The following is a 27,377-nucleotide window of genomic DNA, read 5'->3' on the forward strand; positions in this document are numbered from 1 at the left end:
TTAAATATGGCTAAAAGTTCGTTGCAACCCCAAACTTAACCTGGAGATTTGTAGATCAGTTAACAGAAGCGGACATCTATCAGAGTGAAGTGCAGCAAACTTATTGAAAGAAGACATTCGGCCTATCGTGTCGATACCAGCGTTTGGCCACTTCATTGGCAGCCCTTCATTTTAAAAAAAAATCAAAAAATATTATGCATTACAAAATTTGAAATTAAAAAAAACCTCTTTAATGTTAGGATACATCCGCAAAGAGAGATGACAAGGGACAATCTTTCTGGCCACTCAATTTTCTCGAGAACTCTCAAATCAATGTTCAAAGTCATTAATTGAATTTGTAACGCCATTTCAGGGAGTATATTTGCCTATGAGTTTGTTTAATACTGCACATTGCTACTGTGGAAGAAATTCAGAGCTGTAGCAGGCTAGGAGACATGCCACAATGTTGCCGAACCCCGGTAGTAGCGGAGTAACATCGCCTCCACCTCCTCCTTAAAGGAAAGGGAACTCCTCGCACAATGTAGCGAAAAGATGGCGGAAACGGCCGAGGATGACGTCAGCGCGGCCCGAAGAGCGGCCGGGCAGCAAGAAGGATCAGCAATGGCGACTGTGGAGCGGAGACTACCTAGTCCCGAGGCGTTGGTGGGACAGCCTTGGACCCACTGGATCGATGCCGCTAAACATCAAGGGGCCGACGGTGAGTCCAAAGCGCTGTTTAATCGGAAAAAACACTTTTTACTGCGTGTGCTGAGCGGGGCTGGGAATGTTTGTGCGTCTACTTGGCGCAGGCAGCCAGGCAAGTGTAGTAACTATGTGACTGACTGACTGATGTATCCAATTGTTACACAGGCACCGAATTGGAAGAAACTTTTAAGGAGTGCGGGAAAAACCGTGAGGTCATGCGGCTGAGTAGGGAAGGTGAGCGTTGGCTTCAAACTTTGCTGTTTTTGCCCCTGCATGGCTGGCTGTCTGTTGTATAGGCTCTTTACCGCACACTGGCGGGCTGGCGACTCTGCTTCGCAGGCACTGGCAACTAGACTAACAGGGGGCCTGTTCCATGGATGCATTCTACTCTTGGTTTCCCCCAAATACTTCTGGGGCAAGGTTGACCAAATTTAAAAAAAAATCTCCCAGAGTTCCTGTTTCTCCCACCTAGATAACGATTTCCTAGTCTTGTATTTTTTTTTGAAAAGTTGCTTTCCTTGATCTACGTGTTTAAGGGTTCAATTGCTATCTTGTTTGTCAGGTAACGAGGGAGTGGTTCCAGATAGTATTTTGGAGCAATTGGAACTTGAAATCAGTAATAAAGAATCACTGTAATTGGTCATTTTGTTGTGTTTTGGTGATTCTACAGAAGCTGATCACAATTAATCTTTTTCAAGAGGTTAAGGTTAGCTACTCTTGGTTTCATTTATGTCAACTGCAAATGAGTAAATATACTTACTCATTTGTTCCCCAGTTTATTTTGTTATGATGCTGAGTAATCAACCCATTTAAATGTCAGATACACAAAAGTTACTAATTTAAGTTTATCATTTTGTAAATTGTACAGTTAACTACACTTACAATTCTGCATATTATTTGGGTAAAAATCTACTTAACTGTTGGTAGCTAGGAATGAACACTGGGGTATACCTGTGGCTTGATTGTCACTTTGTATGCTCTTTCTTAAAATATTATATAGTTTAGGAATTTTCAGTTTGTGTATATGCGTTGCGGATAAAGTAGTGAGGTTGAACTTAGCTTCAGCCATTTTATCTATTGGAGGGAATAAAATTGATAAGGATTCATAAGCTTCAGTTCTTTGCTTCTGGAGCTATTTCTTTTAAAATTCAATTGAAATGTACTGAAGACTTGAGGTTCTTGTTGTTCTTCAGCCATATTTATGCTTAAAACCTCTCAAATGTAGAACATGTTTAATTTGTCCGACCCAATACAAGATTTCTTTGCAATCTGTAGAAGTTTCCAACAAGGTTAATTTGACCCTTATTTTAAACTCTTAAGAGGTGGATTGGGGTATGTAACTCTGTAATTCTGCACTAATTTGACATTTTGAAAGAGCCCATGGAGCCAGTGCACAAGTGCATTAAGTTTGCTTTTGAATTGGGATTAAAATTCTCTCAGGGTTGACTCGGGTGTAGTATTGTAGCTATTGTAAGTGTTTTTGAAATTTTTATTAGTAGACAATTTTGCATGCATGGATGTGAGGTGCCACTAGCAACACTGACTTACGAGGTTGTTTATCCATTCCTATCAGCTGAACGTCCACAGTAAGAGCAGCAGTTAATTCACATCCTTAATTGGCTTTGACAAAGTCATGACAGCTAATAGCTTAACCTATTGCAGCCTTTGTACCTTCACTGCATCTACACTACAATTGGATAAAGGTTTACAGAATGTAGACAGAACAGTGATGAAAGAATGGCAAACCATTTGCAAGTTAGGACAGAGTACTGCTTGGAGGGAAATATTGTGCTCTGTCTGCTGCTCTTTGAATGGTAAAGGTCATGGGTTTGGGAGGTGGCAAAATTCTAATTTCAACAGTAGGTTTAGATGGTCTCTGCCCTGTTCTTTCTGGGATTTTGACTTCCAATAAATACCAGTATTTGGTTTCATTCACAGCTTTCAGGTTGCTTTATCATGATCCACGAATACTAAACATATTCAGTTCTCACATGTTTATGGGAAGGAAATAACATCCAGGAATAGCTGTAAATTGGAAATGAATCAAGGGTAGGTATGGAAGTGATGGATTATAATCATCAGACAAGTGATAATAAGCAATATTGTTGGCTGTGTGAGGTGACAAGTCTCTAGGTCTTGTTAGATTTCATCCAGTGGTTCTAAATGAGATGGTTGATGCAATAATTGGAGCAGAAAAATGTCAACAAATGAAAATTAAACATGAAAATAGTATAAAACTTTAGCCTAAGAGAGAGCAATGGTCATTATTTTTGATCAACAACTTTCATAATAACTTGTCAAGTCCACAACTTGTGAGGTGCTAAACCTTATTTGAGTGTCGATAAGAATACAAAATGAGTTTGCAATTTGATGAGCCTTGATCTCTTTTCCAAACTTGTCCAACTTTTAGAGACATTGAGGTGGCATGTTGACTTTCAATTTTCACTAGGTGGATCCCAACTGAGTTCTTAAAGTATTTTAATTTTTTGTTTGAGATAATGATTGGTTAGGTTTAATTTTTCAAACTTCCTTTCATACTAAAAAGGTTCTGTTAAATTGGAAATGAACAAATGTGACTTTTAAAAAGGGAGGGAGGTAGAAGGTAGGAAACTAAAAGCCGTAAACACAAGAGGTTCTGCAGCTGCTGAGCACTCAAAGTAACATACAGTATGTTGGAGGAACTCAGCAAGTCAGGCCGCGTCTATGGAAGTAAGCAATCGGACCAAGACACTTCATCAGGAGAAGAAATCAGAATAAGAAGGTGGCGGGGGGTGGGGGGACGACAAGAGAGGAAGGATTACCAACTCAAAGGTGGTGGGTGAAGCCGGGGGGGGGGGGGGGGGGGGGGGGTGATGAGGTAAGAAGGTGAAGGGTGGTAGAGGGCTGGAGAAGAAGGTATCAGAAAAGAAGAAAGAGTGGATCATGGGAGAAAAGGTGAGGAGGTGGGACACCAGGGGTAGGTGATGGGCAGGTAAGGACAAGAGAAGAGGTAAGAAGGGAGTCAGAGTGGGGAATGGAAGAAGAGGAAAGGGGAGGGGTAAAATTATTGGAAGTTAGAGAAACTAGTGTTCATGGCATTAGGCAGGAGGCTACCTAGATGGAGTATGAGGTATTACTTTTCCAACCTGAGAATGGCCTCATTGTTGCAGTAGAGGAGGCTGTGGATGGACATATATGGAAATGGGGACTGGAATTAAAATGGTTGACACTGGGAAATCCTCCTTGCAGCTGGAACAAATGTGCTCAGCAAAGCTGGTTTCCCCCCCACCCCCACTTACTGGGTCTGACCAATGTAGAGGAGGTCACATTGGGAGCACTGGACATGATAGACGATAACAATGTATCTGCAGGTGAAGTGTTGCTTCACCTGGAAGGACTGGGGCCCTGAATGAAGGTGAGGGAAGACTTGCAGGATAAATGCCAGGAGGGAGATCAGCGGTGGGAGGGGGGGGGGGGGAATGAATGGACAAGAGAATCACAGAAGGGATAATCCCTACAGAAGCTGTATTGGGGGAGAATGGTGGAGGTAAAGATGTGTTTGGTGGTAGAATCCTGTTGAAGGTGGCAGAAGTTGTGGAGAGTGATGTGTTGGATGTGGAGACTCATGAGGTGAGGATGTAAGGAACTTAATCCTTGCTAAGGTGGCACGAAGATGGGTTAAAGGTGGATATAGGGGAAATGGAGGAGATACGGGTGTGGGCAACATCGTTGGTGGGGGAAGGGAAGCCCCATTTTTTGAGGAAGGGCAACATCTCTGATGTTCAGGAAAGGGAAACCTCATCTGAGGAACAGATGTGGTGCAGATGAAGAACTAAAAGCCAATTAGGTTTATAGCCTCAGAGGGAACATGTTAGAAAATATACTTAAGTTGTTATATTAAAGAAATAAAAAATGGGCCTGTAGCTTATGTAGTAATCAACATAAGGTTGCATCAAAAGTTATTGAAAAAAGTATAAGCTTATGATGTAGACGGCAACAATGATGTGGATAGAAAATTAGTTGGATAACAGGAAATGGATTAGATGAGCTTGTTTGATAGGCAAAGTATAGCAAGTCATAGTCCACAGGGTCAGTGTCGGGATCTCAAGTTTTTATAATTTGTTTAATGATGTGGATTAATGCACCAAAGATACAGTTACTAAATTTGCAGATGACACAAAGGTAGGTCGACAAATAAGTAAAAGAGAGGATATTGATACTACAGGGGATTTTGGGTAGATTTTGTAAATGGGCAGAAATGGCAAATGGAGTATATTGTGGGGAAAATGTGAATTGTCCATTAGACAAGAAATTAAAAAAAAATCTAGGTAGTGATTGCAAAAGGAATTAGGTGTCCCTTACTGAATGAATCACAAAAGCTAGCAGCTACAGCAAGAAATTAAGAACGCTAACAATGTTGTTATTGCAGTGGAATTGTATATAGAAATAGGAAGGTTAAATAGGTGAAACCAATTCTAGAGCACTATATACAGTATTAATGTCCTACTATAAGGAAGGGTGTTCTGTGTAGAAGCAATCTGGAGAATATTTGCAAGACTAATAGCTGGTATGGACACGGTGATGTATGAGGAAAGTTGGGACAGGCTAGGCATGCCTGTTGGCATTTAGTAGAATGAGCAGAAATCAATGGAAGCAAAATCCTGAGGGGTGTCTTCAGAGGTTGGATGCAGAGAGGCTGATTCCTCCTGTGAAAGGGCCTGGAATTGGTTGGTAGCAGTTTAAAGATGGCGGATGGTTCGTTTAAGATGGTCAAGCAGCAGAGAAATGGGCTCCATGGCTCATTGTGTTCATCCCAACCACCTGTACCTATCCTACCTGACACATTTGTATCGTAACCTTCTCTCCCTTGGTGATTTAGGTCCTTGTTCTTGTCTAGATCATAAAATATTTTGATGTTCTTGCTTACACATCAGTGAAGCAATGCATTCCAGGTTCCAACTAGCCTCTTGGGAGAAAAAATATACCTTCATCCTAAATCTGTGTCTTCCAGTCAACTGCATCTTTGATGTGGGGAAGTTTTTTGCCATCTGGCCTATGTGTATTCCTCTGAATTTTGTGTATTTTGCCTCCCTACTGCAACCCTTCTTCATCCCCCCCCCCCACCAACCGAGTGTCCTTCACTTCTCGGAAAACAACCCCAATCAATCTAATTTCTCTACAGAGCCAAAATGCACCATCTTAGGTCAATATCTGCTGTATTTCATCTGCATCCTCCTCTGGTGCAATTGTATCATTGTTGTAGTGTGATGATTGGAATTGTACACTTCACTCCAGTTGTGGCCTACTGTCTTATTATGTTGTGCCATAAACTTCCTGCTCTTGCATTCTGTGCCTCAGCTAAAGAGGACAAAAACTGCTTATGACTTTAGCATCTCATCTACTTGTGCTGCCATTTTAGGCAATGTTGGACATTTACCCTGATATTCTATTCTTCCTTGGTCCTTGTTGTTCATTGTGTAGTTCCTCCCATTTATCAACTAAGGTCTCCTCCATTCATATTCATTTGTTAATATTTATAGCAGTAAGAATTCAGTATTGATCCATTGGTCACAGGTCTTCAGTCAACAGCTCTCTACCGTCAACCTTCACCTTTTTTTTTAAAGCTAATTTTAGATCCAATTTGTATTGGATCCCATGAGTTGTAATGATTTGGACAGTTTCATATGTAGGATCATGTCAAAAGCCTTAGGAAATCAACAATGTAAAATATAGTTTACTACAAAAGGATTCAGTCATATTGCTTAGATTGTCGCTTCAATGTTATGTCTCCATTGCTGCTGCAAGTAAGTTTTTCATTGTACCTGTGCATTGCATATACTTGTGCATTTGACTAGTAAATTCAACTTTGTCAGAATCTCCTTTTAACAAAGTTGTGCTGGCTATTCCACCTATACAAGTGTAAATTAATCATCTCCCTCAGAATCCTTTTCCCTTGTCTTGACTCTGCAATCCTTTGAAATAAGGTACTGTACAACTTATTTTGGTGGAGGCCAGTGGATGTTATCACGGGAAAATGGAAATGCCAGATTACAGCCAAGTGAACCACTGTCTTACTAAATGACGAAGCAGACTGGAGTGACCTACGTCTGTTTCTAATTTGTATGTTTGACAATGCTGGTGAGGCCTGATCATCTTCTGTCACTTCTCATTGCTGAAACCATGAAAGGTATTGGCTAGTTAAGTATGTTCTGTATTGTGTGCTCAAATTTCATGACACATGCCGGTGATAATAAACCTGATCCTGATTCTAACCTACCTAGTTTGCCAAGGCACAGAAGGCTACAGACCAGGTACTGATAAATGGGAGTCATATAGATGGATAAATGGTGGTTGTCGTGGACATGATATGCTGATGGGCCTGTGTCCGGTCTCTGACTTTATGTGGATAAGAAGACTATGAAGGATGAATTTCTTTTTGAAAAAGAAACAGAATATAGGACCGGATGTTGGCTGTTTGATCCTTTTGAATCTTGCCATCACCTTCTGGTCAGAACTTGGCTGGCCAGATATCTGGTAGAAAATTTAATAGGTTCACTATTCCTGACTTCAGGAAAACTTACTGCACTATCCAGAGGCTGATTTCTTGTTCTACTTGTAACTACACACCTATCCCTTCTTTTAAAAAAAACAGGGGAATAATCTTTCTTCATCTAATCTATCAAGTTTAATTAGAACTTTGGAGTTTAGAAGAATGCAATATGATCTCTTCAGAAAGTTCACTGATTATAGATCTGATAGGTTCTTTTGACTGTACAATCATCCTACAATTCAGAGCTGTGGATCTTCACTAAATTCTTTCTATGATAAATGTATCCTTTTATACTTGTATAATTAAGAAGCCTTGGGTCCCACGCCACCAGGTTGAAGAACATTTATTATTCTTCAACCTGAAGCAGCATGGATAACTTCACTCATCTCAACTCTAAACTGATTTCACAACCAATTGACTCACTTTGTAGGACTCAACAACTCATGGTCTCAGTATTATTTATTGTTTTTGTATTACACAGTTTGACCCCTTTGCGCATTGAATTGTTTGTGTAGTTTTTCATTGGTTCCATTGTATTTATTTGTCTACTATGAATGCACCCAAGGAAATGAATCTCACGATAGTTTTGGTGACATGCATACTTTGATAATAAATTCACTTTGATCCTTTGCATTGGAAACTAAAACCATCCAGTACTTCAGGTTTGGTGTTGCCAAGGTTTTGTAGATTTGTAGAAAGAAATCTTCACTCCTATGTGTGAAATTCTTTTGGTGAAGAGGCAACATACTATTTAGCATGATTGCTTGCTCATACCTGCATGTTTGTCTTCAGTGAGGAAGTACAAGAATGCACACATCGCTGTCTATCCTAATTTAAGTACAGCTACCCCTTTATGCTTTTCCTAGCAAAGTGGATAACTTCGCAATTGCCCGTTTAATTACATGCTGTTTGTTTGCCCATTAACAGATGGAAGATTACAGAGGTAGATTTTTTTTATATAGAGAGACTCTTGGGCAGATGGATGAAAGAAATACTAGTGTTCATATGGGCTTTGTGGGTGGGTTGGGTTAGGTTGATTGTGGACAATATAGTGCTGTAGATGGGAAGGGTTAAGTTGATTGTGGGCTACAGTGCTGCACTGCTCTATGTTCTAACTCAATTTGACATTCTTTTTACAATTTGCAATCTCACCCAGAGTGCATAGTCATCAAACACAGTAAACTTTAATTGAATTCCGATTGGGGAATTTTATTTTCGTAAGTTTTCTGGATTCCCTTTGTATTCCTTGTTAGTCGATATTGCAGAAAAACTGGCAGAAGTATATACTTGCTTGAATGTGATTTAGATAACATTTAGTTTGTTACCTTCCTTGCCATGATACTGTTACTGTTAACATGCATTCTTTGTGATCACGTTCTGCTGTTGATACCATTTCCTGATAGAAGGACATGCATTTAGTGTCTTTTGGATCATTCTAATGGATTTTAAAACTTTCAAAAGTTGTGAAGTCTTGGCAATATATTGACAGGAGTGAAAAGGCTGCATTTATTTTATCAGTAGGAAAGGATTATCTGTTTCTATCGGACAAAACCAAACATGTCTATATACACTGACCTTTTAACAGCATGCAGAAGAATGGAAAAGACCATATTTGTTAATTTATTTGTCAGCTTGGTTGTGCAATGTATTGATCACTAACTGGATCATAGAAGTTTACCCTTCAGCTCATCACGGCTGAAGAACTAACTGTCCAAATACAATTTTCCATCTTTTGCTTTGTGGTGGACATGTGTATTATAACCAAAATGCTTCTGTTTAAGCTGTCTTTCTTGAGGTAGTGAACTTCAGAATCCACCCTGCCACCTCAGGTTTATAAAACAGTTTTCCTTCTCTGTTTCTGATCCTTTTACCAATGACCTGGGGATGTTCTCTGATATCAAGCGCCTCTGTCAAGGGAAATTAGTCTTCCTATCCAGGATTGCATCTCTTTGGCTCTTATGTTCTAAGTAAAACTACTCCAGTTTCTCCAAAGTTTAATTGTGACTAAAGTTCTCCGATCCTGACTTTATTATGATTCCTCCAATACTCTCTCATGCAATCACATCCTTCCTCAAATGTCAGACTAGAACTGTCCAGTTATGGCCCAAGAAGTGTTATTACCAGTTCTAACGTAACCTTAATCTTTTCTGATTTAGCTAATAAAGGAACATACCTTGTATATTTGTGTACCTTGTATATTTCAGTCTTTTTACATTCAAGGTATGTGGAAACCCATTCCAAGATCCATCTGTTCCTTGATTTTTTCCTAGTCACTATCCTATCACTTTTCTGACTTTTTTTCAACAAAATTTGTGCTTTTCCCACTTATTGCATGTCACCTTAAGTACCTTGCACTTTTGCACTTCAGTTTGTCACCTTTCCATCTATATCTTACTAGTCCACTTACTAGTCCCCAACCACCGGGCTGCAAAGCATGTGCTACCGGGCCACGAGGAAGTGATATGATATGTTGATATGAAACGATATGAGTCAGCTGCACCTTTCCTCATTCCCTGTCACACCCACTGTTGAACTTGAACGCACGTAAAGTCATTATGCACGTGAGGTCATCAGTCGCCTAAACGCAGTGATACCCTAGCGCCAGGGATCACTGGTTGGTGCCAGGTAACCAGCCACCTCATGTGGCCGGCAAGAAGTGCGGATGCTACTGGCCTGGAGTGCGGACAGATGGGCACTGCCTCTGAATCTGTTTAGCATAGCACACTAAATGTTCGTGGGGAACCTGGTGCTAAAATATTCGCAGACGATCTAATTTGGGCTCAGGGTTTCGTAAGTAGCAGAGCAGCTACCTCGCTGAGATCTACTGAAAGTCATCCCTCAAGCCAAACTTTTGTCGGCTGATAGATTCTACCTACCTACCGGGGGGGGGGCGGACATGCGCCCTGTTGCACTCCTCACTCAGTTGGTCACTTTCTCGAGACTGCGACTGCCACAGCCCCGGTATGGGGACCTCTTGTCCTCTCACTGGTGTGTTGCAATGATTTTATATGTTCATATGAGGAAAATATGCGCTGTGTGTTTAATATCTAAATATTACTTAAAATGTTATGATGCTATTGATTTATAAGTGAGTTACAATGGTTTGTGCAAGGAAAATATGCGCTGTGTGTTTAATATTAAATTTGTTTGTTAAACCCTTTTAGAAATGAAATTGAGTGTATTAGCCATTTATAAGTGACTTATAGTTGACTTATCACCTATATTCTGGTCAATATTAACACCCACAATGCACCCCCCCCCCCCCCCCCCCCCCAGCCAGTCTGCAAGAATATTGCCAATATTAAATCGGTCTGCGATGCAAAAAAGGTTGGTGACCCCTGCTATATTGGCTGAACCCAGGACTGGAGGCACACTCAGAGTAGAGGGATGTCCATTTAGAACAGGGGTGAGAAGAATTTCTTTAGCCAGAAGGTGGTGAATCTATGGAAATCATTGCTACAGACGGTTGTGGAGGCTGCATTGTGAACATATTTAAAGAGGAGTTTGATGGGTTCTTGGTTAGTCAGGGTGTCAAAGGTTATGGAGAGAAGGCAGGAGACATAATACATCAGCTGCGATGAAATGGTAGAGCAGACTTGATGGATGAGTGGCAGAATTCTGCTCCTATGTCTTATGGACCTTTCAACAGATGATGACTTCCCTTTGATTCTACCTTAATTTCTTTTCACATTCATAGTAGAGAACAACAAGCATTTGTTGTTCATCCCTCATTGTTGCCTGATGTGAGTGATATGTTAGGTTATTCCAGAGAGTAGGTTCATAGGCCAGTGTCTATGGATTGTGATCTGGAGTTGCATTGTATATGGGCATAGAGGACACATTTTCTTTCTGGAGGCTTTTCTTTTTTTAAAAAAACATCTTGTTTTAAATTAAGAATCCAAATAGTTACTTCTTTGGCCTTCTGGCCAACCATATGAGTCTTTGAGTGAAGGCTAGGTTGTATAATCTATTTTTTGTGCTTAAAGTAGTTACACAACTTTTTGAAACTCCTGGAACTGTGTATCCTTAGTTAAATACAATGGAAAATAGATTTATTCTATCAGAAAGATAAATTAATTGTTTTTACTCACTATTACATGCTTCCAATTTGATCATCATCTGAAATAAAAATAATTGAAACAGATTTTTAAAAGTCATAATGGTTGTGTGTGTGCACGTGTATGTGTGTAGCCCACTCCCTACCCAGTAAAACCACTAATGGCCACTCAGCTTGTAGGCCTAATGGCAGATGCTGGTTGGATGATAAGAACAAATTGGAGATGCAGTTTCAGAATCAGGTTTAATATGTCTTGAAATTTGTTGACTTTGCTGTAGTAGCGCAATGCAATACGTAATAGAGGGAAAAACTAAATTACAGATATAAATAGAAATAAAAAAAGGTAGTGAGGAGGTGTTCAGGTATTGAATGTGCATTCAGAAATCAGATGGTGGAGGGGAAGAAGCTGTTCCTGAATCATTGAGTGTGTCCCTTCATTTCTGTACCTCCTTCTTGATGGTCGTAATGAGAACAAGTCATGACATGGGTGATATGGGTCCTTAATCATGGATGGCACAATTTTGCGGCATTGCTCCTTGAAGATGCCCTGGATATTACAAATGCTAGTGTTCATAATGGGCTGACTAAGTTTACAACTCTGCAGCTTACTTTGATCCAGTTCAGTAGCTCCCCTTCCCACCCCCCATGTACCAGACAGTGATGCAGTCAGTTAGAATGCTCTCCATGGTCTCCATATGCAGAAATTTTCAAGTGTTTTAGGTGGCATACTAAATCTCCACAGGCTCCTAATGAAATATACTCACTGCCATGCCTTTGTAGCAGTTTTGTTGGGTCCAGGTTAGATCCTCAAATATTGATAGCCAGGAATTTGAAATTTCTCACTTTCCAATTCTGATCCCTGTGAGTACTGGTGTGTGTTCCCTCATCCTTTCTGAAGTCCACAATCAGTTTTTTGTTTGGTCTTGCTGATACTGAGTGCAAGGTTGTTGCTACAACATCACTCAACTAGCTGATACATCTCAATCCTGTACACCCTCTTGTCACCATCTGAAATTCTGACGACCATAGTTGTATCGTCAGCAAATTTATGGGTGGCATTTGAGGTGTGCCTAGCCACACAATCATGGCTGTGAAGAGAGCAGAGCAGTGGGCTAAGTGCTAGCCCAGTGGAGTGTAAGTGAGGTGGAGATGTTGTTTCTGATCCACACAGGTTGTGGCCTTCCGGTTAGGAAATTGAGGAAACAGTTGCAGGGGGAGGTCAAGAGACCCAGGTTCTGGAGCTTTTTGATCAAAACTGTTGGAAAGATTGTGTTAAATGCTGAGCTGTAGTCAATAAACTGCATCCTGACATAGGCACTTGTCCAAGGCCACGGGAAGACCCCATGAGATTGTGTCTGCCGTAGACCTTTTCTGTTCTTCCTTAAATTTCCTTTTGTATATTGCAAGATTCTGTATAACCATAACCTCTGAATCTAAAGACACCAGAAAGACATCAGATGCTGGAAATATCCAGCGTTTTGTGTTCTCCAGTATCTCAGCTAGTCAGGCAACGTCTGTGGAGGGAAATGGGGAATCTACCTTGCGTTGAGACTTTTCATCAGGATCTGTTTGACCCACTGAGTTCCTCCACCAATTTATGTGCCACTACCACTGAGTTCGGAACTCTTCTCCAGACCATAGCAATTAAGCTGAATTTTCATGTGGTTCAAAAGTTGTTCTGTGAATAGGCTTTTTAAACATTGTTTGCAGTAAGTATGATTAACTTTATGTAACTTGGTTCTTTATGAAGACCAGTTTACAATCGCTCCTGTATACATACACTTTTTTTGTGCTGGTGCTTTCTTGTTTCCCCAAAACTGGACACAATAGAACATAGGTGAAACCACTTCGGGGATAATGTATATGTGTGATTTTACTGCCTAACAAAGAATACACTTTCAGTAGAGGGAGTGCATCAAAAGTTCACCAGAATTATTTCAATAAGTGGTGGGTTTCTTGTATAAAGAGAGAATAAGCAGATTAGGTTTGTACTCTTTTCAAGTTTTTAAGAGTGAAAGGTGATCTGATTTGAAAATGGAGGAAAGGAGCTTGACAGTGAGAGGTAGCATTGATTATTCTCCTGGCTAGTATATCTGCAACCATGAGTAAACAGTTCATGTAAGGGATTGTTCATTAAAGATAGTGAAGTGAAAATCAGAGGGTACTGAAACTTGGAAAATTGGAAACTAACAATGCTGTGGCTTGAGTTGCTGACCATATTCAAGACAGTGTTCAGTATTGATCATTTATGGAATTGTGGGTTAGTGTAGGAAATGGCTGAGGTGCAAATATAAACCTTGGCCTTATTGAATGGTGAAGCAGGAACAACGGGTGAGTGGCTATTGCTGCTCCAATTTCTTACGTTCAGTGTTTTGCATTTAGCTTAAGAATTGAAATGATCATAGATGACTTCGGATGGAAAAGGAACACTCATCATCTTTCCTCGAGGATATAAGTTATATTTATTGCTGACTTAATATTTCCTGCATTTTAATAACACTACTTGCTGTTCCACATTTTTAGGCTGAGAATGCTGTGCAAATATAAGGATCTGCTTCATGATAAAGAAATAACTGTGACTTTGAAACTGTTCAGTAGAATAATGGCCTGAAATTTGCCTCTGATGATTTTGAGTTCATCTGTGTCCTGGTGACATAGGCTATTTTGATCCATTGGTTTTATGTTGGCTCACAGCATTCCCATTTCCCTCAATAACTTTTCTTTAATCTATTCTCCCCACATTCCCATCGATTCCCTATCACTCACCTCGACACCAAGGGCAATTTTCAGTAGTTAATTAACCTACCGCATTTTTGGGGATGTGGGAAGGAACTGGAGCCTTCGCAGTGTCAGAAGGACATACAAAGTCTGCACAGATCACCCAGTGTGAAACTCCCTGGAGCTGTGATACAGCAACTTCACTAACTGCTATTGTGCTGTCTGCAGGTAGGTTATCTGCCGTCTTGTGCTTGCTCTGCTACTCAGTAAAATCTTAGCTGAGCCTTTTACTCCTTGTCTGCACGATATCCCCTTAATATCCAAAAAAAATCAATCCGTCCTGAAATACTGACCGACTAAGTCTTCATAACCCTCTTGCGAGAGGAATGCCAAAGGTTCACTTTCTTTATTTTTATCTTTAACAACTGACCTCTTATTTTGAAACTTTGACCCCTGATACTTGATTCCAGTCACTGGAAACACTATCTCTGCATTATGGTGGTTAAGAATTTTGTACAATTCAATGAGGTTATCTTCTCAACAAAGACCTTGCAGGCTTAGTCTGTTTAACCTTTCCTTCTCGTAAGTGTAACGTGGCACCCCAGGATTGGAGTGAGGATTTTGCTGCAATTCCATCTGGTGCTAGTATGTCCTTGGGTAAGCTGAACAGACCTGTACTTAATATTCTGACATGTTCTCAGCGGGGCGCTATACAATAGCAGCAAGCTGCCTCTATACTTTCACTCAGATCCTCTTAAAATAAAGATGTAGAATTTGTCTTAATTGGTTTATTGGAAGGGAACTGTTGACATTTGCCCTTTTAAGTGGGCAGATCCATTGTCAAAGGTAGAAGTCTCAAACCTGAAGATTTGGTGTAACCAGTATCACTCTGCCATTAGCAGCAATTATGCATGAGTACAGTCTCTGGAATCCCCTTCCAGATCAACACTTTGTTTTTTTAAAATTTCACAGTACCAGCTCTTCTGACGCAAGAAGCTCCCGTTATCCAATTCCACCCATGTAATCAATTAACCTACTAACTCATCTGTTTTTGGATATGGGAGGAGACCAGAGCACTTGAAGGGAACCCATGCGGTTACGGGGAGAATATACAAACTCCTCCTAGATGGCAGCGGAATTGAACCAAGGTTGCTGGCGCTGTTATAGCAATACAGTAACTGCATTGCCACCCCATCTGTTAATTTTCTTTTGTCTCTGTAGGTTATTGATTTTTACATAATTAAATGACAGTGTACCATCGACAGCTAAAAAGCTGGGGGTGGAGTTTTGCCAGCTGTCAGTGCTTTAGAGGATGGGGCCTTGGAGTGCCATCCTCCTGATGGAATCTGGGAAACTTTGGAGCCAGAGGAATAGGTGTTTGCATCTGAACCAGGTAAGCATAGGCTTGGGGTGGGCCAATCTAATTTGGTCCTTGCGTATAAACATATGCCTTGTTTGTCTGAATTTAGTAGCACATTCCTTGAAAAATAGGAGAAAGGAATATTAAATTAACATTTATGTTCCTATCTGTAACTCCTTAGCAAAATCTCAAGGCATGTTATGTCATGTTCTTTTTCAATACAAATAGCAGGCTAACTTATTGCAGAATGAAGAGTGTTGGAGTTTTTTTTTAAAGAATGGTTGATACAGATTAAAATCATTGGATGCTAAAATTATTTATCGATATTAGCAAATATTCTACATTTTAACCAAACCTTTAAAAACCGGCGTGCATTTGCAATCTTTCACTTTATTAGAATAGTTACAGCACTTCAAAAAGCACAGACATTCCCTGGATTAGGTGAAGGCTCCATTCCTGAGAAGTGTCTGCAAGTCAGAGATTTCTGTATCACTCTATATACTGTACACTTGCTATAATTTCATTTCAGGAATAATCAGCCTAACACTACACAAGTAATCAATGATAAATAGTATCAATCAATATTATGAAATTTATTATCATAAGTTTTTTAAATTTAAAAAAAAAATAAATCAGAATTTTTGTAAAGTTAGGTTTCTGAGATTTGGATTACAGGTTTTCCCTGCTAGTCGAAGGTAGAGCATTCAATGAAACGGTTCGTAAGCCAGAATGTCGTAAAGCAAATAAGCAAGTACCATTTGTGAGCGTTCCCAGACCCAAAAAATAACCTACAAAATCATGCCAAATAACACATAAAACCTAAAATAACAGTAACATAATGTAAAAGCAGGAATGATATGATAAATACACAGCTTATATAAAGTAGAAATACTTTTCTGCAATCATTGCAGCACTGTAACGTAGCGAAAATCTCACTACGTATAATCTCAGTACGTAGCGGAAGCAGTCTCACCGGAAGCAGTCTCTCCAGTAACCTTTAAACTATGAAGCTGCCAAGTCATACCAAATAACACATAAAAATACACAGCCTATATAAAGTAGAAATAATGTATGTACAGTGTTTCACTTACTGGAATCGGGAAGACAGTGAGCATAGTGATGGTGTGTTAGGCTGAGTCATCGGAGATTGGGGTGCTTGGCAATTTTTTCCAATAAATTGCAGTTTCATTACAGTTAAACACTTATACGAATAACCACCTTCTGTAATTATTTTCTTCAGTTCTGCTGGGGAACTTTTCGGCAGCTTCAGTATCAGCCGAAGCACTCTCTCTAGTAAATTTTAAGCTATTAAGCTGCCCTCGCCTCAGAAACCAATCAAAATACCCAAGACTCCTTTAAAATTCCACTTTTGCAACACTTTCATCGCCATCGTCCAGTGCTTTCCATTTCAGCTTATTAAAAAGACTGACTGATTTCTCCTTAAGTATAAGATAACTTGATGGAACACCACCCACCAATCTACTCAAGCAGTAGACTTACCATTTTATCCATTATTGGATGCCAACTAAGAGAGCCCACTTTGCTATGAGCAGAACCAACAGTAACATCGGCAGCTTTCAAGATTCTTTCTCTCCGCATATAAATAGTGCGAATGGTGGACGCAGGCAAGTTCAACACGCGGACAATGGCCTTTGTTCACCGCGATCGAAACGCTTAATTATGTCTAGTTTTGCGCTAAGTGTAATACCCTTACGAGCTCTTTTAGGCTTTTCCAATACCTTAGAACTCATCTTGCTAACTAATGCTCAGAATAAATCGAGATAAAGCACTGATGCTCACAGGCACGTGTTTAAGCAATGGCGGCTAGAATGCAGTTCCGGGGGAGGAGCTTGGCTGCTCGGGGCATGCGCTGCCTTTTTTCGTAACAGTGAAAGCACCTTCTGTTAGTGAAACAGGTAACTAATGTAGGTCTTTCATAACAGCGAGGTGTTGTAAAGCGAATGTTTGAAAAATGGGGGCCAACTGTATTTACAACCTGGAGAGTCCCTGTACTTATAGTTCTAAAGCACTTTGAAATGTCCCGAGGTAATTGAAAGTGCTAAATACAATGCCTATAAAAAGTATTTGCCACCCCCCCTTGGAAGTTTTCATGTTTTTCATTACAACATTGAATCACAGCGGATTTAATTTGTGTTTTTTTTTTGACACTGATTAACAGAAGAAGACTCTTTGGTATCAAAGTGGAAACAGATCTCTACAAAGTGATCTAAATTAGTTACAAGTATAAAACACAAAATAGAGTGCATAAGTATTCACCTCCTTCGAGTCAGTATTTAGAAGATACACCTTTGGCAGCTATTACAGCCTTGAGTCTGTGTGGATAGGTCTCTATCAGCTTTGCTCATCTGGACACTGCAATTTTTCCCCATTCTTCTTTACAAAACTGCTCAAGCTCCGAGTTTGCATTGGGGATAGTGTGTGAACAGCCCTTTTCAAACCCAGCCACAAATTGGACTGAGGTCTGGGCTCTGACTTGGTCACTCCAGGATGTTAACTTTGTTGTTTTTAAACCACTCTTGTGTAGCTTTGGCTTTATGCTTGAGATCATTGTCTTGCTAGAAACAAATCATCTCCCAAGTCGCAGTTCTCTTGTAGACTGCATCAGGTATTCCTCCAGGATTTCCCTGTATTTTACTGCATTTATTTTATCCTTTACCTTCACAGGCCTTCCAGGGCCTGCTGGAGTGAAGCATCCCCACAGCATGATGCAGCCACCACCATGCATCATGGTCGGGATGGTGTGTTTTTGATGATGTGCGGTGTTTGGCTTACACCAACATTGCGTTTAGTCTGATGGTCAAAACTTTCAGCTTCATTAGACTGTAGAACCTTCTTTCAGCTGACTTCAGAGTCTTCCATGTGCTTTCTGGCAAACTCTAGCTGAGATTTCATGTGAATTTTTTTTTCCAACAGTGGCTTTCTCTTTGCCACTCTCATAAAGCTGCAACTGGTGAAGCACCCAGGCAACATTTGTTGTATGTGCAGCCTCTCTATCTCAGCCACTGAAGCTTGTAACTCTTCCAGAGTTGTCATAGGTCTCTTGCATGGTCACTCAGTTTTTGAGGACAGCCTACTCTAGGCAGATTTACAGCTGTGCCATACTCTTTTCATTTCTTGATGATTGACTTAACTGTACTCCAAAGGATATTCAGTGACCTGGAAATTTTCTTGTATCCATCTCGACTTGTGCTTTTCAATAACCCTTTCACGGAGTTGCTTGGAGTGTTCTTTAATCTTCATGGTGTAGTTTTTGCCAGGATACTGACTCACCAGCGGTTGGACCTTCCAGACACAGGTGTATTTGTAGTACAATCAATTGAGACACCTTGACTACACACAGATCTCCAAAAGCAGATCTCTCTTTAACTAATCGTGACTTCTAAAACCATTTGGCTGCACCAGTGTTGAATTAAAGGGGGAGGGGTAGTGGTGAATACTTAAGCAATCAAATATTTTGTGTTTTGTATTTGTAATTAATTTAGCTCACTTTGTAGATATCTTTTTTCACTTTGACACGAAAGAGTCCTTTTCTGTTGATCAGTGTCAAAAAAGCTAAATTAAATCCACTGTGATTCAATGTTGTAAAGCAATAAAACATGAGAACTTCCAAGGGATATGAATACTTTTTATAGGCACTGTAAATACAAGTGTAGTGGCAAAATGAAATCAAAACAATTGCCGCTGCCTGTGACCCTTCTGATTTGTTATACTTGCATGATGTACCCCCAGCTCCAAAAGTGGAATCCTTTATTCAATCATTTATTAGCAATTACCAAACATAGTCTTGAAGTGATGAAACTTAAGTGTAAGCTGAGCATAATTGAGTGCTAGTGAGTGGTCAGCAAAAGATACAGCATCTGCCAGTCAAAAGCTACAAACTGCAATGAACTAAGCAAGAAGACATAACTTATTCCCTTTGCTTTTAACCATGCCCCTACTCATGTGACTAGTTACCATAATAAACATGCAACACAGGATACAATGCAAATAGAGAACAGATGCATGGCTCCTACATTCCAGCCCTCTAATTATTATACCAGAATAATTGCAACTACATGCTACCAAAACACAGGAGAAATGAAATCTCAGTATTTACATAAATGTTCCCTTTTGGTAAGCAGTTTATCGTGGATTGTGATCTCCTCCTGACAAACCAGGTTGGTCCTCTTGACTGCATTCAGGAAAATCTGTCTTGAATGGTTACTGCCAAAGCTCATCCAAGCGCAAAACCAAAGTTCCATTAATTGTCAGCTCCGGATGACCATAGTTTCTTCCTCCACCATGGTCTCCTATCAATGGTCCATTAACAATTCAACCCAGTGTTGTTCTGATTGCATGAGGTCCATCATGAACACTGCAAATCACTTGCATCAGCTCCAATGCTTTAGGCACATCCACCCTTAACAGCAGCTCGGTTTCTGGCTCAGTTTTCAGCAAATGAATATGTTTCAAGTGAGATAATTCCTGAAGATCTCCCTGAGGAATCTATATTTTTCCTGCATGTCAATGTTAGGCTGTTGACAATTGTTTTTACTATCTAAGTCAGCTATTTCCAATCCTGAAACAATATAGCTACACACAACCTTCGCTTGACCTATTGTGCATGGGAGAATGTATGTCTCTTTTGCCCTTAGATTCCTTCTTCACCTGTCCTGCCTATCCCCTCCCTGCTTCCCCTCACCCACCCCTTGTTCTTTCCTCTGATTGGTTTTCCACCCTCTCCCCACCTTCTTTATAGGGCCCCTGCCCCCTCCTTCTTTAGTCCTGACGAAGCGTTTCGACCAGAAATGTTGACTGCTTCTTTCAACGGATGCTGCCCGACCTGCTTAGTTCATCTAGCTTTTTTGTACGTCTTGTATGTCTCTTTTCCTTTCAGGTTCAGCTTGTTCATGAGGCTCACTGTGCAGAACCCTGCTGTACTTCATTGATCTTGCTTGGAAAGCATAAGTAACCACTGCATTGTTACTCTTCTTAGACTTTACTCGAAGTGGAATTAGAGGAAGTTTACAAGCGTTATCACTGGCCCCCTTAAAGCCATTAGATACCAGGCAGTACTTGTTACCATGTTTGCTTGTTTCAAATCTGCACCCTTTTCATCAGAGCTCATATCAAAGATGCTTCTTACAATCTTTGCTGAAGTGTCCCGTACACAAACAACCAAAGCAGACACCATTTTCTTTTAGAAAGGCAACCTTCTTATGAACCTCCCTTACCAACTTAGACCACAACTCCAAAGTATGTTCACCCTGGCAGAACAGGCAAACCTTATCATGAATTCTGTGCTCAATTTTAACTTTACTTTTCACAGTAGTGGCAATGCTGCTTCCTTTAGCCTTAAAATGAATTTATTTTCTAGTTTTGTTTATGCCTTTACTGCTGGCAACTTAGCTTTGTATACCTCCCAGACACTGTGTATGTAGCAATCTTGAATTGCCTTTCAATTAAATCAACAATGTCAGCAAAGTTAACCTTATGGTTGTACCTTTCTTGCAGTTTACAGACTGCCAATTGCCATTTTTCTCAGTTTATTGGGCAATTTATTCACAGGCATGTCCAGCTCACACATGTCCTGCATGTCTTCCATGGCATTAAGACAGCTTCTAAGATAAAGACTGTAATCTTGAAGAGCTTTCACATCTTCTAATTTGATATATGGCCAAGAACGAGCCTTTTCTATGTAGGCTACAGCAATTTTGTGCTCATCATCAAAATGTTCCTGTAGTTAAGCTTGAGCCTTTAGTTATCCTTGCTCTGAGCTGGCCTGCTGGTAAATTTTGGCAAGTTTTCTAGGGTAACCTCCAGTGAACTGTTTGAGAAAATAGAGACAGTCACCATAGCTATTGGTCTTGTCTTTAATGCGTTTCTTGAGAGCCCTCATAAATAAATGATGCTATGATGGATCACCATCATAGATTTGTATCTCTTTTAGGCAGCGATGCAATGCAGTGCATCACTATGCTTATTTCCTTTTGCATCCTTATGGCCTCCAGTGTAGCTTTTAGACTGTTATCATATGAAACATAAGTGTCACCATACAGTAAATCAATGTCCTCAGAAGCACCTTGTGCTGTTGAATATGGCATAGGATCAGAGTGTCTCCTCAATGCAGGCTGAGGGTGAACATTCTGAACTACCCCTTGGGGTTCAAACACATTCCTCAAATATATCCACATTAACATTGAGTATGTTGGATTTTCTCTGTTCTATGTTAACATGGGACCTCTCACCATAGAAACATCTTGCTGGAGCACGTTGAGCACTCATAGCACTTGAAGCCCTGAGCACTTTAACTGGCCATCTTGGCTGCAATTTCTTCCTGGACCTTAATCTTTCTCTGAAGTTGCTTTTCCATCTGTTATGCCTGTTCTTCCTGGTTACTTCAAAGTTGTTCTTTCATCTTTTCCTCCAGTGCATCTTTATTCCTCCAATATTTGTTGTCTTGCATATAACTCAGCTAAATGAATGTCCATTCTAATGCGTGCTGATGAGGTGATGTGCTGCACTCACATTAGATGTGCTGTCTTCAGCTTTATATGTTGTCACAGCTCATTCTGTGGCTTTATAAACATTTTAATTTCCTCCCACAATCTGACTTTAAATATTGCATTTTTAATTTCTCTCTTAGTCTTGACTTCAGGGACACTGTTTCCAACTTGACTCATGTTGTTTTCCAAGTGTATGAACCAGACAAAATAACGACAAATTCAGTTCAGCTGTTGACATTTGAGGCAGTATTTTTAACTTGGACAAACACTACTGTACAGCTTAGTCTCCAATTGGACAGGCAGCACTGACCATACAAAACTGCTTTTCAAACCCAAACACAGCATGAACTAACAAAAAGTCATTGCTTACCACAAACGGCTTCAGATGCGGTGCTTATAATTTCATGGACATGTCCAAATGCTGATGTTCATTTGGTATAACTGTGGATAACTTTTGCTGACAAAGTGCAGTGGCAAAACCAGACCAAAGCAATTGCTGCTGCCTGCAACCCAATGGATTTTGTTATACTTGCATGATGCACCCTCAGCTCCTATGATTGCTCCAAAAGTCGAATTCTGAATTCAATCCTTTATTAGCAATTATCAAATATGCAATCTTGAAGCAATGAAACTTAAACATATCCAAACGTAAGCTAAGCATAATTAAGCGGTCAGCAAAGGAAGAACATCCGCCAATCCCAAGCTACAAACTGCAATGAATTAAGCAAGAAGGTGTAACTTATTCCCTTTGCTTTTACCACACTCCTGCTCGGGTGACCAGTTACCATAATAAATGCGCAACACAGGATACAATGCAGTTAGAGCAAAAAGGGTGAGTCCTGTTCCTTGATTATGTATGTTCATTGATTTACAATTAATAAAAGTATAACAGAAACTGAAATAAATGAAGCATTTTAGAAAACTTGTTCAAAAATTATCAATATTAGTCTTTTTTAAAAAAATAATTGAAACATAACATTGTTGCAGTTATTTTCTATCCAAATACTAATGTGTACTCCAGGTCCGTGAGGATTTCAAAGCTTATCATCCATTGTCTCTTATTCTTGCAGCCATCTAGCTGGCGCCATACCTGGGTGATACATGTCCTGTGAAAACATCTCACTGCCCACAGGTTGTTCAAAAAATATATATATGTATCAATCACTGCTTCATTTGGCAGTAAAGATAAGCATTATATATCTTTATTATCGATAAGGTATAAAGTTTTGGGGCGGTACTGCATGTTGTGTGCCAACATAAGTTTTGCATGTGCCACCTTGAGCACTCATGCCATAGTTTTGCTACCCCTATTAGATCAAATTGCGTATAGTGAGTTAGTCAGAAAGAGAAAATAACATCTCCAAGATTGCCAGGTGCTCTTTGAGGTAAATTGAAAATGTTGTTATCTCAAATATTGAGCCTTTATATGATGCTCTAATTATCCATAATGATCCTCAGTTTTGTCTTTGTTTTAAAACTGTTTCCTCTGGAAAGTGATGGAAATGAAGCATGTAGAGTGAGCAATAATTTTGCTCAATTTTGAATAGTTTATTCAAAATTTTAAAATATGGAATGTCTCTAAAATTATTTGAGTATGCTTAATTTGGTTACTTCCTGAGAAAATAAAGAAGACAGATCTTAAATTGTAGTAGCATGGAGCAGAAGATGAAATTAGCGAATGAGGTTTTTTTTTGGATGTGATTTCAGAACTTATGTGGCAGTGATGCCGGTAAAGAGCACTTCCTTCAAGACTGAATTTGAAGAAAAAATTGAGGTGATGGGGCCCAAATGAAGCAGTTTTTAGTGAATAAGGAATTGCACATTAAACAGGAAATGATAAAATATCTGGAAGACTAATGCAGGGAATTATCGGTCAGTATCATTGCTGGACACAGAGTAAGTTCTGTTATTATGTGTTCTGCAGATTCTTGACATTAATTCAGAGCTGATTAGCAAATTTTGATACAAGAACAGCCAGCAAGAATGCTGGCTTATGCTGGACAGCTCATGGAGGAAAAGACCTGTAGACTAGGTTGCTGGGCTAAGTTGTTCTGATTCTGAAGTAATACTTTGTAAATGCCTCTGTATTTGTGAAGCAGAGGTTGTGAGTTTACCACATTGTAGTCTACAAATGTTGGAATTTTGCTCCATAATGGAATTCCGTAAAGACATTTTGAGGAAATCAATCAAATATGTCTGAAAAAAATACTCAGCACATCTGTATTTAGTAAAGTTTAACCTTGCCTGTGTATCAGTAGAAGTATTGGATTGTAGGGAGGAATATCTTTGGCTGGTCAAGGTTTCATAATAACTTTATTTTGTTTGTGGATATTACTGCAGTAGAAACCTATATTGGGTGAAAGATGTAATGCACTTAGTTTGGAAATAAATGACATTTGTAATTGGATATTTTTAGTGTGAGACAGTTGTTAGTAGAGATATGAAATTAGAAATAAGTGAGCACATTCAACATAGATTGTAAGAAGTGGGTCAGAGTTTATAGGTGATTGTTGCAACTGTTGTATATGGATTAATAAAATGTTACATTTGAATAGATAGAGTTGCATTTGAAGGTTAAAATAGTATTCTTCAAACTGTTCCTCAGATTTTTCCAGGGGTTTACTGAAATGGACAAAATCCTTCTAAATAGTTTACGTATATAGCTTTCTATGCCTGGATGTCTCCCACAGCACTGCAATCTCAGTGTGTACAGATTGGAGACACTGATCAAACCCGTTTTGGTTACATCATGGGGCATGCAAGTAGCCACTAGGTTTGACATTATGCAGAAGAAATATTCAAATTATTAGATAATTTCATAGAATTGGACTGGTTGGTGGGGTGGTGATACATGCCTACCAAAGGAGGAATAAGACATTCCTTCCCTCTGCTAGCCTGCAGGTCACCTTTGGACATGGTGCTTAGCCACCCCCCCCCCCCCCCCACCCCCCCAAATCAGGGTCACATTAAGCCATGGGAGCGGATGATGGATGGTCATATGAGGAGCTGGTGCCTATCATGTCCTATTTATGCGACCACTGAAGCCAGGCAATTTCTTGAAGAGCATTGATAATGGCTGGAGTCACCCATCATCCAGAAGAAGGCAATGGCAAACCACTATGGTTTAAAAAAAATTGCCAGGATGAATCATGGTTATGGAAAGGCCATGATCAGCCATGTCATGCGATACGGCATATAACGAATGAGTGGCTGTTTGGACAGAAGTATTGGTGCTATGACAGTCGACAGAATAGTGGTATAAATGCATTATACATTATTGTTCAGCTGAAAATTTATTTTCTGCAGAACTCCAATTTTGATAAGCTAGGGAATGGAGCTGTGGAGTTTCACAAATGTCTTTGCTGGCGACTTTGTTTTTGGGTGCAAAGACAAACAGTTGAGCATGCAAGAGACTTTCTGATCTTGCGTTTCCGCTCAGTACTTATTTTGAAAGCCTAAGCAGATGAGCATAATTGAGTTTCAAATCCATTTTCAGAGTTTGCAGTCATTTTGCTGCCTGAGTTGATCACAAGAGGAACTGTCCTGTGACCACTCACTGAAATTCCAGTTTCAGGAACAAATGCTTTCTCTTATTGGCTATCTGTATTTATACAAGATATAAAGAAAAGATTACAACATTTCCGAGTGACAGTTGTGAAACCAATATTTTCTTTGGTAGCAGCAATGAAGATTAAACAAGATCTCTTTTTGGAAGTGTAGAATGATTTACTAATGTCATTGTTAGACATCATACTGAAGATAAACACTGCAGGGTTCGTGTATCTCATTGATATTTTAAATGCAAGTTCTCTTACTATAAATTCTCTGAATGTAGCAAATCCACCATAACTATCACATTATAATTTGATGAGGAGAATCTTTTTACTTTAGTTGAAAAAAGTTCTTAAAATTTTGTGGAACATGGATTAGGTTGTAGTTGCTGAGTATCGTCTGTGGGAGTTCAGAACAAAACAGGGTCATACGGAGATTAACAATATATGAGCTGTTGTTTCCAGGGTCTTTGTTTTACCATGTTTTTGTAAAAAAAAAGTCAATAAAAATTCACTCTGAAAATTGTTGTACCAGTAAGGAGGAAGACTTAATTCTTCACTGAAATAAATACGAAGCAGTACAGTTTGGGGTAAAAAGAAACTAATGAAAACAAAAGTTTGCAAGCCCTGATGTACTGAACCTTGCAGACAACTGCGTGTGGAAAGAAAATTTCAACATTTATGCAGTTTTTAAACTTGGATGTTGTTTAGGGCATAGCTAGTATATGGAGTATGTCAAAGATTTATTAGAAATAAATAGTTATTGGAACTTTATTTGCATCTATGAAGATTAAAGTGGAATTTAAAGTTTATTTTTAAGCTTTCTTTTATTTGGTACATTGGTAACCATAGGACATTGGAATTATAATTGTAAGTAAAGGAGTTAGCATTTATTATCTTTTGACATTGAATGTTTTTTCATAAAGCTGAACATTATTTAAAAAGAAAAGCCCGTGGATTTTTCTCCTTGTTATTAGCTTAAATTCATTTGTTCATTGTATGCCTTGTTATATGTCATGGGCGATCATGGTCTTGATCATAAATAAAAACACAAAATGCTGGCAGAACTCAGCAGGCCAGACAGCATCTATGGGAGGAGATAGTGACGACGTTTCGGGCCGAAACCCTTCATCAGGAGTGAAGTAACATGGGATGATCGAGGGGGGATAAGAAGTGGGGGGAGGGATGAAGTAGAGAGCTGGGAAGTGATAGGCTGGAGGGAAATGGGCTAGGGGAAGGTGGAGAATTATGGGAAATAAAAGAGAAAGAAAGGTAGGGCTGGGGGGAGATTATAGTGAGGGGGGGAAAGAGATAGAAGGAGAACCAGACTAAAATTATAGATAGGGATGGGGTAAGGGGGGGCAGGGGTATCAACAGAGGTCTGTGAGTTGAATGTTCATGCCGGCAGGTAGGAGGCTACCTAGGCGGGAGATAAGGTATTGCTCCATCAACCTGCGTGTGGCCTCATCTTCATCATGGTTGTTCTTGGCATTTTTTCCCCTGCAGATGTGGTTTACCATTGCCACCTTTTGGACAGTGTCTTTATAAGATGGTGACCCCAGCCATTATCAATACTCTTCAGAGATTGCCTGACTGGTGTCAGTGGTCACATAACCAGGACTTGTGATATGCACCTACTCCTCATACAATCATCCACAACCTGCTCTTGTGGCTTCACAAGTCCCTGAACAGGGGTTTAAGCAGGTGCTACACCTTGCTCAAGAGTGACCTGCAGGCTGGTGGAGGGAAGGAGTGCCTTACACCTCCTTTAGTAGAGCCTTCTCTCGACCCCATCAACCTGTGAGCTAAATTAGGTTTAAATCTTGTTTGGTAGTAATTATTTAATAGAATTTTTTTTACAATGAAATGAGAAGAAATGGAAAGAGCAGAGGATAATCAGAACATCTTTTGAATGCTGTTTGCTTCATTTTATCTAATAGAGTATCCAGTTGGAGTGAATCTTGCAAGCATG

The 27,377-nt window shown here is 39.7% G+C and overlaps 1 protein-coding gene across 3 annotated transcripts in view; it reads left to right on the forward strand.

Moving 5' to 3' along the window:
- Positions 1 to 531: 531 nt before the first annotated feature.
- The window catches only part of atxn7 (ataxin 7), a 140,655-nt gene continuing 113,809 nt past the window's right edge, over positions 532 to 27,377 (forward strand). The window contains exons 1-2 of one of the 3 annotated variants that reach the window (XM_073072311.1): positions 532 to 697; positions 850 to 918. In XM_073072311.1, coding sequence (XP_072928412.1) covers positions 532 to 697; positions 850 to 918 — 235 coding nt within the window. Of the gene's footprint in view, positions 698 to 849; positions 919 to 15,277; positions 15,382 to 22,922; positions 22,987 to 27,377 lie in introns of those variants that run through there. The other 2 variants (XM_073072313.1, XM_073072312.1) reach the window with 2 other exon arrangements.

This window comes from Hemitrygon akajei, chromosome 19, assembly GCF_048418815.1.
Source record: "Hemitrygon akajei chromosome 19, sHemAka1.3, whole genome shotgun sequence".
NCBI classification, from domain to species: Eukaryota; Metazoa; Chordata; class Chondrichthyes; order Myliobatiformes; family Dasyatidae; genus Hemitrygon; species Hemitrygon akajei.